Source organism: Urocampus carinirostris, chromosome 1 (assembly GCF_059441175.1).
Source record: "Urocampus carinirostris isolate Australia breed hairy pipefish chromosome 1, RoL_Ucar_1.0, whole genome shotgun sequence".
In the NCBI taxonomy this organism is placed as follows: Eukaryota; Metazoa; Chordata; class Actinopteri; order Syngnathiformes; family Syngnathidae; genus Urocampus; species Urocampus carinirostris.
Window position 1 is genome coordinate 74,238,591 of NC_142349.1, and position 15,343 is coordinate 74,253,933.

The window sequence follows — 15,343 nt, forward strand, 5'->3', positions numbered from 1 at the left end:
GAGAAACATCGCCACCTAGCGGATGGGAGGATCGTGAGCCAGTGCGTGGCACTGGACATCCGGGTGTTTATGACGTCACGATCCTCCTCATCCACGGCAAGGTGAGTGAGGGGGCGCATTGACGTCATGATTTGTCTATTAGTTCTGGGCCATTGTGATTTCTGAGTAAAATGTTTTTTTTGGTAGTTGACTTAGTCTTTTTAACCCTACTCCCAACATTTTTTTTCTTTTATTGAAACATTAGTAATGATGTTTGAATAAGCAATGTTTGTAATCTCTAAATTGGGCCACGTTGTTGAATTGTGATGTAGTGTGTTTGTGCCAACAAAGTTTGTTAACCCCCCCCCCAAAAAAAAAATAAATAAAAAAATAACCAGGTAATAACAGTAAAAACAAACTAATAGCATGATAATTTCAGAAATGCCTATAAAAGTGCGCACCCTTTGCGCTAATTTGTAACTAAAAGTAGCTCTCAGTTTGAAAAAGGTTGGAAACCCCTGGTTTACCTGGAGTAAAAATCAATGTCTTATTTTGTTTGTTGAAAAGTAATAGAAAAACATAAATAAATGCAATGGGCCCGGCAAGGCGGTCCTCCTGGTGAGGCTCACTGTCCCTTGGGAGGAGGGAATAGAGGTAGTATATGAGAGGAAAGGGGCAAAGTATGAATACCTGGCAGACGAGTACATGGAGGCAGCCTGGAATGCCCAGAGGAGGTGGGGTGCAGGGTTTTGTGGGCTCAGAAGAGGTGGAAAAGGCAGCTCCAGGTTGTTAGTGTGGAGGAATGATAGGAGCTGGGGCCTTCAAGCAACACCTAGGGCATCAGTGGGGTTGGCAGAGAGAATTCCCAGCCATCTCTCCGCCACTGGGAGATGTCCTAAGGTTAAAGGAGCAAAACATCAATGACCGGTGGTCCCCAGCTGATGACCCGGTCAGGCCCGAATTTTCAGGGTACATGGGCATTCCAAAGGCAGGAACACTACCATCCTATTTACAATGGTGTGTGAAGAAAGACAGTCCTTGTGTCTATTAGATTCTACTTTTCTGAAGGAAATATGTCTTTCTTCTACTCCTCCTCCGTCATCTTGACACAAACACTTGAGAGGAGGAGATCCATTAAAATAGTTTATTACAATGAAACAAAGTATGACAACAAAATAAACAATAAAAAAATAACAGAATATATCCTAGGCTTGCTCTGAAGATTTTGCCCACTCCCAAAAACATTAGTAATAAATTGTAAGATATTAGGAGAATAGATACTTTATTCATCTCCGTAGGGAAATTTACACTTCCAGCAGTATCCTTGTGTTGAAAAATAAAATAATAAAATAAAAGATATAGAATACAAAAATACCCAATACGTGTTGATAAAGAATTTAAATAGTGCTAGGGAAAATACACACTATAATAAAAATAGGGTAATATGCAAATGTGGTTGTGGGGTTTAATGTGGGCTTTTACTCCCCCGGGTGGAGTTAAAGAGCCTCATGGCACGAGGAAGAAATTATCTCCTCAGTCTGTCCGTGCACTGTATGCGTTCTTAATGTTTGTATACAGCAAGTCAATAGTCAATAGTCCTATTGAACAACATGAGACATGAGCGTGGCTTGAGAGATGAGTCTCTGTGCATAGTGGAAATTTACCAAAATGTGCTTGTTTTCAATTGTGGGCAGATAAACTGAGTCATTGGGATTTGAAAGTGTTACGGTAAAGGTCCAGGCACAAAGCAAATCACTTAAAAGTACTAAGAATGCACAATGACTGGATGAAACAGCAAATAAACACAACCAAAAGTTAACGCTCTACTTAGACACACAAAAATCTTGAAGTATATAAACTATTACTAAATGAATGATGTGATTCATAAATAGTCAAACGGGTATAACTGGAGAACTTATTTAATTATGACTATGTATGCTCCCGAGTCCCCACGAGCTTCAAATGAGAGAAATCTCTTCTGATATCATCATTTCGTATGCACTATTAGATGAAAGCATGAAGCTGTAAAATTTAAAAAAAAAAAAAAAAAAAAACTGTGAGAATGACAACAAGCTGCAGGTGTAAAAAAACCTGGCTTTGGTTTTAGCCATCAAAGCGACAGACTTCCACAATATAAATTATTTTGTTTGAAAGCCAAGGCCTCATCTTTTATCCATTCACGGCAGCATGTGGTTTTCTACCGCAGCACGCCTCGGTGCGGTCCAACGAGCATCTTCACGACTCAGCAACTTAATCAGGTGATCTCTTCCTCTTGCCTCCTCCTCGTCCCTCGGTATCCTTAGCTATGAGAAACGGGACACCACTGTCAGGCACCTGAGCCCACAAACTGAATTTTTCATGTACTTGCAGACTAACACGAACGGGAGACAGCACCAAACCTTGAGCCAGGAACACAGGTACAGCTATCCTTGCTCGGTTCCCTGTGGTGACTTCTTACCACAGTTTTTTTCTTTTGTTCCTTTTCTTTTCCTTTCTTTTAGTTTCAGTCAACTCGTCTGGCTCATTTTCTCTTCTCCTGTCCCATCTTCCTTGTAGTCTATTTTGTGTCCTGAAACCGGGTGTGGCATCCAGGTGATGGTGTCAAGATGGCAGATAGCAGGCAGAGAGCGATGTCAGCGTCAGGCGAGTCCCTGTACGCCCTCCTGGGCGTTGACCGTGGCTGCAGCCACGAGGATATACGCAAGTCCTACAGGTGACTCCGCAACCGAGGTGGCCCGGCACCAGCCTCGGCCTCACCCTCTATCTGCGCAGGAAGCTGGCACTGCGTTACCATCCCGACAAGAACCCAGACAACGCAGAGGCGGCCGAGAAGTTTAAGGAGGTAAACGCAGCTCACGCCGTCCTGTCAGACCCCGGCAAAAGGAACATCTATGACGCCTACGGTTCCCTGGGGCTTTACGTTGCTCAGCAGTTTGGCGAAGACAACGTCAACGCTTACTTCACGCTCAATACTTGGTGGGCTAAGGTAGGCCGGCGCTGCTGCCAACAACTGCCATCAACCGCACAAAGTGACCTGGAATGCTTTCCAGGGTTTATTTGCGCTGTGCGGGCTGTTGACGGGATTTTACTGCTGCTGCTGCTTGTGTTGCTGCTGCGACTGCTGCTGCGGGCGCCTCAAGAGCGCACCGTCTGCCGACCCGGAGGCTGAGACACCGTTTGGTGACCTTCAGGAGGAGGAGGATGAGGACCTACCTCACCTGCCCCAAGGTGGAAACTCAATTCGGACAAACCGTTTGTCCATTGTGGTGTATTGTCAGTGGGCTTGAAGAGCTGGTGCAAGGGGCCAGCTAGACTCTGGCTGATGATGGAGGATGGCACCGGACTCAGCGTAGTCAGATTGTAGATGACTCCTTTAAATATCAAAAATACAGCTGAAGCACAGGTCTCTATTCTGTTAATAAGAGGGGTCATGCGCAATCAACAACCCCTAAGCTCTACCACTTAATTATATACATATATTGATTGTACCCCCCTTTTTTTTTGTGGGTGGTCCTATATCTTCTGTTCCATCCATCTATCTATCTATCTATCTACCTTGGTCATATCCCTCAAGAGAGGTGACCGACACATACAATAACAAAGAATACTAAAAAGGGAAAAAAATGCCAAAAACACAGACAAAATTTTTGGGTACATGGCCAAAAATCCCCAAACACCCAAACAAGTTAGGCACCTCGGCACCTAAGTAGGTAATGCTTTCGTCGCTCCCCCAGATGGAACGGGACACAAGAATGGAGCCGTGTCACTCGGTTCACGGTGACACAACACACTTTTCTGTTCAACAGCAGGGCCCGACAGCTTTCACTGGTTTACCCCTGCCGCATCATACAGGTGCCTTGTTTATCCCTTAGAACGCGTCCAAACATCCCATTATCCTTTTGCAACAGCTCTCCACTCATTCCTATCACCAACAAGAGCTTTAGCTTCCACTAGATTTAGACTTCTTTGATGCAGAGCACTCATAACACCATCCGTCCACGTCAGCCTTCCCCTTGGTCTCCTTCCATTGACTTCTGCTAAAGGTCTGCTACATCTGTTCTAGAGCTCAAATTTATTACCACTTTAAGGGGTAAGGGTTTTGTGGGGGCACCAGTTCCTGTGGGTTGTCTTGGTCAAGAACAGCCTGGCATATCCCATTTCTCTCCAGACGTTTTTGGTTTTGGGTTTGTTCCGCCACATGAGTATGTGTAGGTCTTATTAAAATCGACCTTGTTTTGGTAATCGAACATACGGGTTTCAAATCATCAGGATCGTCATTTTGCTTAGCTCGAATCAGCTGTGTTGTGTTTGAGAGGATAAAGGTTTTGGGCGTCCATGTCGAGAAAGTCCAAACTATCATAGTTTGTTTTTTGCAAGGCTACTTCTAGATAAAGTTGTGTACTTGACAAATGACAAAATAAAACCAACCTTTAACAGACTTTTAACCTTCTGGAATTGGATCCCTCAACCCTGATGAAAATGGTCTAAAACAGGAAGGATTGCGGTACCTGGGGCCGGACCGGGACCCCTCGGCATGTTCTAATTCAAGTTAAGCAGGAAACGCATTTGCTTTTTGCAGAGACGGGCGCAGCAGTCGTCCAGCAGCCGAGCAACGCCAGTGAGAAAACGCAACTCATCTCGGACGGACGGCGGCGATACGGGGACTCCTACACGTGATGATGTCATCCAGGCCTGTCTGTCGCCATGACGACTGATTCTTCCTCTTGACGACGCATCAAAGCCCTCAACTTGGTCTACACAGGGAAGGGTTCCAGGTTGACTTTCACGGCTCCAAATCTTCTTCTCACTGTTGATTCAGGAGTTGGTGGCTCTTTGCCATCTCCGTTATCTCTAAATGAAGTTATTTTCAGTGTATCAACTTTCCAGTTCCACCGTCTCAAAACAATAAATATTTCTGCAAAAGTCATACTGTTCTCCATTGTCTTGCACTTTCTTTTTTTGTGGAATCAATAAAACTGTTCCAGAAAAGTTTGGTGAAGCTGTCATGATTACCCAAGTGGAGCCACCTGGGGTAATCATGTGGCGCGCTGGAATGTGCTTCCTGATTGGTCAATGCTCCCTTTTTAAACGCGTTACGCGGAGAACTCTGGGTCGGAGGATTAATTCTGTACCCCGTAAGACTCTCCCGATTACCTGTGCCTTCTTGTTTACCTGATTCTGCCTGCCGGCCTCTGTCCCACACTACGATCTTCTCTTCAGTCCTGGCAAACTCGACCTGCTTCCGTCCCACGCTACGATTGGCTACGTCTTCCGAAGTTGTCTTCACGACGTTGCTGCTGACGTTCGACGGTCATCGTGTTTCCCGCTAACCCTTATGCTTCCCCAAATAAAGAATTGTACGAACGCTCTGGGGTCTCCTGCTCTGTTCTGGTAATCCTGACAGAAGCACGTATTGTTTTTATTGTAAATAATATTTCCACTCAAAGAAAAGGACTGCAAGGACTGTGGACTGACTTCTATGGCTGGTGGACCTCAGGAATTGGGGAAGTAAGGAGTCACAGTCTCTTTCTGTGCGGTGTTTTCTCATCTAGGGTTCTCGTGCACCAGGGACAGCTGTGCAGCCCAAAATTGTCAGAAAGTGTGGCAACACAAGATGTAATAAAAACGTCACAGGGTTTGTTTCTGTCATGATAACTGATTCGGGTCACCTGCAGCTACCCCGTTGGCGCCAACAGCCCTGGTCGCTGATTGGCTCCCTGCCACCTTTTAAACCCCCCGGCTCCCTGTTACCAACATCAGACCGTTCTGCGAACCTATGCTTTCAGCTAGGCAAGCTTTGTATTATCCGACATTATCCTGCCCTGTTTTTTACCAGCCTGATACCTGTTGCCGACCTGTTTCTTGACCCGATTCTGTCTTGCTCCTCCGTCCCGGCCATCGACCTGTTTTGCCCAGTTTCCTGCCTGATACCTGTTGCTGACCTCTTTTCTGGACTCGTTACTGCCTTTGCTCCTCCGTCCCTGTCATCGACCTGTTTTCCCGCTGTCTACAACTACTATCGCTGGACACTGAAGTGCCACTTCCACGTTTCTGCCATTAGCTACCCGTGAGCGACGATCATTGGATCGTGTAAGCAAGCACTGCTCTCTTTCTCAATAAAACTGAGTAAAATGAACGCTATTGGGTCCTGTCTCCGTTTCTGGGTTGTGACAGTTTCAGAATGTCCGTTGAAATGTGCATTGTCTTGTCCTTCTGAGGACCGGAGAAGGACTCAATTGGTTTGAGGAGGGCACTGGCCCAATCCCTGACACACAGAAAACAGGCTAACTGGCTGGGCTCAAACTAAAAGCTACCAGGATGAACGAACCCCGACAGCAGCTAGTCTTTGCAAACTTCTCAAGCTCTGTCCCTGAAAAGACTCCATCGCGCCCTCTGTGACCTTGGCCATATATAGCCAGGTTGGTATGGCAACAGCTGACGTGCTGGCATGTGCGTGGTTCTAAAAAAAGCCACAAGCTAGCGAGCTAGCGCCAAGCTGCTCTTCCCCTTGCTCGACTCCTTCTGTCCTCCGGGTCACCCCTTGCAGCACCTTCAGCCAGGTCTCAGCCAGCCATGGAGAATCTGGAGAAGCAGCTCATATGTCCCATATGCCTGGAGATGTTCTCCAAGCCTGTGGTCATCTTACCATGCCAACACAACCTCTGCCGCAAGTGTGCCAACGACGTCTTCCAGGTGGGTTGTTTTGCTGTGATATTTTCAACAAGGGTCAGCGTTGGTTCCCTTTGGCTTTCAACCGTACTTCTAAAGTCCAGGAGTACAAACGGGAAGCCCAGGAAGCAGTCATTTCAAAATCTTCCGCCGGGAGGGCCTAACCCTGCTACTTACTCACAGTTACCAGAAGTGAAGCCACCAGACGCCAGCTGATGATGGCAAATTGAGGATAAACGGACCCCGCTTTGTTTTTCCCTCTACAGGCAGCCAATCCTTACCTGAGCTCCAGAGCAGGCTCCACAACAACGTCCGGCGGACGCTTCCGATGTCCGTCATGCCGCTACGAAGTTCTCCTGGACCGCCACGGCGTCTACGGACTTCAGAGGAACCTACTGGTGGAAAACATCATCGACATGTACAAAAACGGAAGCGGCAGGTAAGTGCATTCGTTGGCTAAAAAGCATCGCACCTGTGTGGAAAATTCGACTTTTGGAATGCAAAAAAGTCGTGTTTTTGCTGGCTAGGGAGAGTTGCGGAAGGCTAGAAGGTTGAAGGACATGGGTTTTATTCACTTGTCCTTTGTGTGTAGGTTGAACTTTGAGGGTTAAAGGACCTTTTGGAAAAACCCTTTACCAATATTCCATAATATAAATGTAACCGCTGTGTACCTGTCCCACCAAAGATCCACATTCACGCTGGACTGGATGATGAGGTTTTTATTACAGTTTCTGCAGATGAAATGAGTCACAACATTAGCTTCTCTGCTGGCTTTGATCTCGTTGGCAGCTCGCTCTGTAGACTGCCCAAAGCATATGAAAGAGCTTTCTTTTCAATTTACATAAAATACATTTTAGAATATCACAATACATTTTACATCTATTTTAACAAGATACTTTTAACAGGAGATCGTATAGTGTTTTTTTAACGTTTACAATGAATTCAACAAATTTTCTTTTAGTCTGAATTTTAACCAACATCATCCTTTTAATATAAATAAGAAAATATAAATAAGAACAATAATGAGTATAAAAACGGATACAATTTACCTGCAGATAAAATGAGTCACAACATTAGCTTCTCTGCTGGCTTTGATCTCTTTGATCTCTAGAAGGGGAATTAACATTTTAGCACAACAGAAACAAAACGAAAATAAATCCAAACAGCTTGACAACATCAATCACATTACTGAGCATGTTGAGAGATTTGTCGGCAGTGGTTCTAATGTTTAAAATTAACTTTTTTTGTGGAGCACCAAAAGATGTGTCTTACCGTTGGCAGCTCGCTCTGTAGACTGCCAACAAAACCCCGCCTTCCGGTCACACGTCAAAAGCCAAAACAAACCCTACCCCATACCAGCAGGTGGCACTGTTGGACTCATCATTGCAGGACACTTACCAAAAACTATACACATATTTAAGCAGGAATTTCAATAAAACAAAAGTTATTATTACACCTGTTACATAAACATATTTATTTTGTTATTTTACATAAAACCAGACTGTTTTTTTCTTTATTTAGAGCGGACATATGATTTAATTTTGCAGGCTATGCTTTTATTTTGAAGGGGTCTCGCCGAAAGCGTGCGTTTTCGAGTCTATATCGGCAATGAGAAAGTCCGTGAGCTAAACAAACAAGCTTTAGATCACTTTGCAAAGGAAAAAAGTGATTATTATCCTCCAACCCATTTTACCCCAGTGTTTTTCAGGGATGCGTCTCACGATGAGCTTTTTTTCTCTTTCAAACGTAGTTTATTCTTATATTTGCTAGTTTATCAGTCGTTGTGGTGAAATATCATATCAATATTTTTAATAGACATTTCATTGTGTCGTAGAGTGATTCTAGGTTAAGGTTGCTTAGTATAAAAAAAAGTTTAAATGAGTTAAAAGTTCACACCAGAGTGAAAAACATATCAATGTTATTATCTTTTAATAGAATAACAGATTCAAAAAATGTCAGGTATCAGGACAGGAAACGGGCAGCAGAACCCAATCGCGTAACGTTACTCACAGTTTATTGGAGAGAAGAGAAAGGAGCGCACACTCGATCCGGAGATCGTTGGTCGCGGGGAAAAGATTGCTCGGAACGCGGAAGTGGTCAAAATCAAACAGATCGTGGCGAGAGCAAGACAGGAGCAAAAACACGGGAAAAAGCGGAGATTCACAGGGCTTGACGTGTCAAAAACAGAGTTTCGCAGACGCTCCGACAAAAGGCGACTCTCAGGATAGCGTTTAAGTAGTCACAGGGAGCAATCTGTCAACGAGTTTCAGCTGGTGTCCATGGGCGGGGCCAATTGGTCGCCCTGGCAACCGTGACAGAAGCTGGTGCCACACGGCGGGGACCAATCAGGCGCCATGTCAACCTTGACAAAAAAAGTTCATTTTGTGCAGAATAAAATATTGTTATTAGTATCATACTGAACAAATGGACCCCTAAATACCTGTCTTGTTTCCTGTTTTTTTTTTATATTTCATGTTTTCTATTTTTCTTCCGTCCAAGCTTTTTATTTCTTTTTCCCTCTTTTTTTTAATCTGTGTTCCATTTTCCTTTTTTATTTTATTTTCCACGTATTTTTCTCATTTTCTAGCTTTTAAATATTTTATTTTTTTGCCTTTCCGCTTGTTCTTATTTGGTTCCTGCTTGTTTTCTTATTTTTTCTCTCTTCTTCCTTTCTTTTATTCTTTTGTTTTTTTTCCCTAGCATTTATTTCTTTTCCAATTGCCGAATTATCTTCTTTTTCTCCTTTTTTCCTCTTATGTTTTATTTGTTCTTCTTTTGTTTGTAGCTTTTTCTATTTTCTTGTGTTTTCCTCTTTGTCTTCCAGCTTTTTTCTTGATTATTTTTTTTCTTCCATTGTTGTTTTTCATCTTTAAGACTCCCACTACATCCAGTTTTGTTTGTGTGTGGGCACTGCCCACCCCTGCCCCTCATGACAGGTTTGCCAACTTCTGTAATATGACTAAAGTAAGATGGAGACCAACCTCCTGCCAGCACCAAATTTCTTCCCAAATGATTGGCCAAAATTGGTCGTTCCATGTCGGTGCAGCTTATGCTGACCAACAGGGAGAAATTCCAACCTGAACCGGTTCTTTCCCCCTACACTGTCAAGACCAGAACGGAGACAGGACCCACTTGCGTTCCGTTTCCGGCAAGTTTTATTAAAGGAAAGAGGGAGAGCTGCGCCCACGATCCGGAGTTCGCTAGGCGCAAGAAGCAGGTCGCTCTGAACGCGGAAGTGGATCTTCCGTGGGGAGCGGTGTCAGGAACAGAAAAACGGGTCGGTAACCCGGACAGGAGAGCAAAAAACGTGGTCGGGGTCGGAAGCGAGTCGTAAGCCAGGAAAGGAGAGTAGACGTGGTCGGGGAGAAAAAGAGGTCGGGAGCGTAGAGGTGGTCAGGATCAAAAACTGGTCGAAGCCGGGGGCAGACGGAAGAAAAAAACAGGTGGGAGTCAGGGTCGAAAAAAGGCTTGCCTAGTGTTAACCGAGGTTCGCAGACGGACTGACAAAAGGGGAGTGGGTTTAAATAAGACAGGAAGCCAATCAGAGTCCGAGGCAGTTGGCGCCAAAAGAGCGGGGACAGCTGATTCACATCAGTAATCATGGCATACACTCTAAAACCAGGGTCGGGAGGGTTACTTAAAAAATGTAATCCGATACGGTTACTAGTTACCGTTTGAAAAATGTAATCAGTAATGTTAAACCTTGTTATTGATGAAATGTGTTATAATTGTTTCCGATTACTTTCGGATTACTCCAATACTAATTATGCTCAAAAAAGATAAAATGAACAGAATATAAATACAATTACCAAATTTTGTTTAACATCAATTAACAGTGTAATGTCCCTGATTAGCCTCTAGGGGCCTTTCATGGCTGACGCCGCCATCAGTGTGTGAGCGAATGGGTAAATGTGAAGCTCATTGCAACGTGTTTTAGGAAGTCTTCAGCAACTTAAAGTCAGGAGCTTCAGGGTTAGAGTCCAGCTACCGCAGGATACCCCGTGTGGAGTTTGCATGTTCTCCCCGTGCTTGCGTGAGTTTCCTCCGGGCACTCCGGTTTCCTCCCACATTCCAAAAACATGCATGTCAGGTTAAATGCCCAGTCCGAATTGTCCCGAAGTGTAAATGAGCGGGTGAGTTGTCTGTCTCTGTGTGCCCTCTGATTGGCTGGCAAGCAGTTCAGGGTGTCCTCTACCCACTGCCCGAGGATAGCTGGGGTGGGCTCCAGCACCCCCGCGACCCTACTGAAGATAAGCCGTGCAGATAATAGATGGATGGATGGAGTTCTACATTGAAGGAGACATAAAATACTATAATACAAAAAGGGAATTGTAAGCAATTGTAACTGTCACGGACCAGGAACGGAGACGGGACCCAATTGCGTTAGTTTACTCAGCTTTATTTCGAAGGAGGAAAGGACTTGCACCCACCGTCCGGTGATCGTCGGTCACGGGTGGCAGATAGCTGGGAACGCAGAAGTGGCACTTCCGTGTCAATCGAAGGCAATGTCGAGTGTGAGAAAAAAACTGGTCGATGGCCGGGGCAAAGGAGCAAAAACGTAAAACGGGTTCAGAAAAGAGGTCGGCAACGGCAATCAGACAGAAAACGGGGCAGGATAAAGTCAGGAGTCAAAAGAGCTGGCCTTGCGTATAGCTAAGGTTCGCAGACGGTCTGACGCTGGTAACCGGGGGGGTTTAAAAAGTAGAAGGGAGCCAATCAGCGCCCAGGGCTGTTGGCACCAAAGGAACGGGCACAGGTGCCTCGCATCAGTAATCATGACAGTAACGCTGTAACATGAGTTCTGTTACTCCCCGACCCTCTAAAACAGAAATGGGCAAACCAGTACTCCAGGGCCATACACCCTGCATGCTTTTGGAAGTTTCTATAACTCAGGTAATTCCAATCACCAGCATTGTTAAAAAGCACCTGCTAGCTTGCTAACAAGCTGATCATTTCAATCACCCGAGTTAAAGAAGGGAAGCCTCCAAAAGCATGCAGGACGTGTTGCTCACCTCTGCACTAAAAGCCATATCCTGTCAGCAAGGCGACGCCACTCCCTGCCGTGGAGGCGCCGAGTCCCGAGTGTGAGCATCACCAAAAGGAGAAGATAAACATCTACTGCCTGAGTTGCGGCGTGCCCACCTGCTCCCTCTGCAAAGTCTTCGGCGCTCACAAAGACTGCCAGGTGGCGCGCCTGGACGTTGTCTTCGACAAACAGAAGGTAAAGGCCCGCTTGGGGGAAACCACAATGTACGTACAACACTTTAAAAGACTGGCTCATATTTGAAGACCTTTGGTGAAGCACTCTGCTGAAGACCTTTGTCAACTTCTCGTGCTCGCCACCAGGCGGAGTTGAGCGAATGTATCTCGCTGCTGGTGATCGCCAACGAGAGGATTCAGGCAGTCATCGCACAGCTAGAGGACGCCTGCCGTGCCGTGGATGTAGGTTCCCCCTCTCGATGCTAAACGTAAGCCTTCCCGAGCGCTCGTGTCTTTGACCAGTCTCTGTTCGCAGGATAACGGGCGCCGGCAGAAGTCCAAGGTGTGCGAGACGTTCGACCAGCTCTTCGCCGTCCTGGAGGAGAGAAAAGGTGAACTGGACGCCCGCATCAGTGACGAACAGAAGGAAAAACTGGACTACATCTCGGGAATTCGGAGGAAGTACAACCAGCATCTGGAGAATGCTGCCAAGCTCCTGGAGAACGCCATCAACACCATGGACTGCGGGGAAATGGCAGTCTTTATGCAGGTGAGACCACACGTTCTCAACTTTTTGGGGTTTTGGAAAGCTGAGCGGGACATGGGACAACGAGACACGATAGCAGCACTGTAGCTGCAGAACTCTTTTCCATTTGGCCAACCCAAAACAGCCTAAAATCCATCCATCACAATTCCAATGAGTGTAGAATGGTAGTGTGGTGCTTTAAACTGGATCCTCTCCCAGATGCTAACAGACCCGCCTCCTTTTCTCAGGACAGTAAGCAGCTGCTACAAAAGTGAGACCCAATGGGAACACTTGAACCACTTTTTCCAACGATGCAGTTGAGGTGATGCTAACAGTGTGCGCAGGATGGCGGCAGAAAGCGACACCTCCAAACTGGAAAAAGTTCAGTCGGGATACGAGAAGATGGAGCACTTCCGAACCAACTTTGAGCGCCAGAAACGGGCGCTCATGGCCGTCACCTTTGTCAAAAGTAAGCGCTCATTTTTTAGCATGTGAAACTACTTGCGATTGTTAGTTAGCTAGTGTTGGGAATCAAATATCAAAATGTACCGTTTATCCAAGTGTTCGAATTAGTTATCTGACTCCATTAACCAAACACAACCTACATGCGCGCTCGTTTCTTGAGGGAAAAGATCAATAAGAAAAGCCGACATTTTCACACGGGGGCAGATTTCATCTCATCTCATTAGCCGTACCGCTTATCCTCATTAGGGTCGCGGGGGGGCTGGAGCCCATCCCAACCATCTCCGGGCAGTGGGCAGGGGACACCCTAAACTGTTTGCCAGCCAATCGCAGGGCACACAGGGACAGACAACTCATTCGCTCATTCACACCTAGGGACAATTTGGACCGGCCAATTCACCTGACATGCATGTCTTTGGAACGTGGGAGGAAACCAGAGTGCCTGGAGGAAACCCACGCAAGCACGGGGAGAACATGCAAACTCCGCACAGGAAGTCTGGAGCTGGATTTGAACCCACGACAGGTTCCCATGACATGAACTGTGCCGCACAAGCGCTAACCACTGCGCCGCCGTGCTGGGGGGCAGATTTAATTTCATTAATAATTTAGCTAAGTGTACTCCATTAAATACGGCCGAATTAGTCGAAATAATGTCGTTGAAGTCTCTGGGAAACCCTCTCTTCAAGTCCTCTAGCTCATTTCTCTCGGCTCACATCTTTCCGCAAGATGGTGTGCCGGCTCCTCCCATGGGCGTGTCAATGAAGTGATGGAGCTCACCACCTCGCCGCGATGTCTGGAAAACTCAAAACAGCGGAGAGCGTTTCCCTAAACAATGCCTGCCGTCCTCCGTCAGAGTCCTGTTATCAACAGAACTCGACAAAATATTCTGCATTCGGAACAGCGTGACCGTCATTGAACTAAAGCCTACTCGGTGAAAATCTTCATTGTACTCAATAAATGTAGTTAGTATTCAATCGTATAAAATCCTTTATAGTCAAATGTATAAAATCCTTCACTAGCATGGCACAGTTTGCCATCATGTGGAGAAGCCAACATTTGATAAGACATCCTGTGGCAGTTTGTACACTAGACAGGCATCCTATTGCAGTTTGCATGGTGAGCAGACATCCTGTTGTGGTGCAACAGACATACTGTGACAGTTTGTTCAGTGAACAGATATGCAGTTGTCTAGTCAAGTAACATTCATTTGTATAGCCCTTAATCGCGAGATTGCCCAGGTCACAAATACAACATCCTCTGATCTGAAAACGGCATTCGAGCAAGGAAAAACTCAAAAACCTCAGCATGACAAAACATAAGAAACCTTGAGAAGGGGCCACGCGTGAGGTAATCCCCAAACCTAGTGTTGTGGATTAACTGTAAATTAGTAGCTTTCGAGCTGACAACAGACATCTGGCAGGATGTTATGAGTCATGAGACAATGTTGATACAAGAAGTCCCAAGTTGTTGACAGAGCGAGGTGGGGCCAGAAAAAAACACTTTAGATTCCGAGAAAAACATCACGTGATGTTGTGAACACACAGTATAAATGCTAGTGTCTCTTGGACGAATGAATGGATGCAATAAAGAGCATTCCCTCTCCGCCATATTTCTGTCTCTGTGTATATTTTGGGGCGACACCCAACGACGTCCTCTCCAAAACTAGGACAGTAAGTTGCGGTTTGCATGGTTGGTAAACATCCTGTTGCAGTGCAGCAATCATCCCGTGGCAGTTTTGTTCAGTTGACAGACATGCTGTAAGAGTTTTCACAGTTAGCGGGAGTTCTGTCGCAGTGTACCGGACATCTTATGGCAGTTTGTACCGTTGATTTCTTGTTGTAGTTTGTACAAAAACATCCATATATTGTTAAAGATTGGTACATTTCTGTAATAGTACAGTCTTCACATGCCATCACTTGTCAGTGTGTGACGCAAACAGCATGTTCTAGTGAACAGGTTAGCTAGCAATGAGCTGAACGTAAATTCAAGCACACCTTCTTCCAGAAAACGAGCCCCGCGCCGGCGATGCCGACGCCCCCACGGCAGAGGCGGGCCCATTGAAAGCAGTGGGGGCGTCGCCAACACCTTCAGCCAATCATCAGCCCGCGTTGCAGACAGTAATTGAGACCCCGCCCCATCCCGCGTCACAAACCAAGACTCTTCTTCCGAGTGTCCGGGCTCCGCCTCCCCCGGCTGCTGACTCCACCCCCCAGGTATGACATCACCTGTCCGAGCGGCGGTTTCTCTGGCCGTCACCCGTTTTGTGTTTTGCGCCGCAGGAAGCTTCCACTGGATCGGACGAGGCCGACGACGCCAGCAAACACGTTTTCTCTTTCAGCTGGCTCAACCATTAATAAAACAGTTTCAGTCACCGCCATCTTGTGTCTCTTTTCCTGTTTTGGAGAGGCCGTCTTTGGGCGTTGCCCCAAAACATACACAGATGAGATGGGATAAAGGGAGAAACAATTTATTTCATTACATGAGTTGACACAGCGTTTCTCATTCGTC

At 46.0% G+C, this 15,343-nt stretch overlaps 2 protein-coding genes across 2 annotated transcripts; both read left to right on the forward strand.

The window, feature by feature from the left end:
* Positions 1 to 2,302: 2,302 nt before the first annotated feature.
* LOC148376847 (dnaJ homolog subfamily C member 5-like) lies at positions 2,303 to 4,759 on the forward strand. Its single transcript, XM_088320388.1, has 5 exons — positions 2,303 to 2,396; positions 2,536 to 2,692; positions 2,752 to 2,965; positions 3,030 to 3,207; positions 4,559 to 4,759. The coding sequence occupies exons 2-5, from the start codon at positions 2,586 to 2,588 to the stop codon at positions 4,654 to 4,656; spliced, it is 597 nt and encodes a 198-aa protein (XP_088176514.1). The 5' UTR covers positions 2,303 to 2,396; positions 2,536 to 2,585; the 3' UTR covers positions 4,657 to 4,759.
* A 1,723-nt stretch (positions 4,760 to 6,482) lies between these two features.
* On the forward strand, positions 6,483 to 15,206 carry LOC148376848 (tripartite motif-containing protein 54-like). Its single transcript, XM_088350666.1, has 8 exons — positions 6,483 to 6,672; positions 6,915 to 7,087; positions 11,689 to 11,869; positions 11,995 to 12,090; positions 12,164 to 12,397; positions 12,622 to 12,644; positions 12,718 to 12,842; positions 14,840 to 15,206. Exons 1-8 carry the CDS (start codon positions 6,553 to 6,555, stop codon positions 15,052 to 15,054), a joined length of 1,167 nt encoding a protein of 388 aa, XP_088206792.1. The 5' UTR covers positions 6,483 to 6,552; the 3' UTR covers positions 15,055 to 15,206.
* Positions 15,207 to 15,343: the final 137 nt, after the last annotated feature.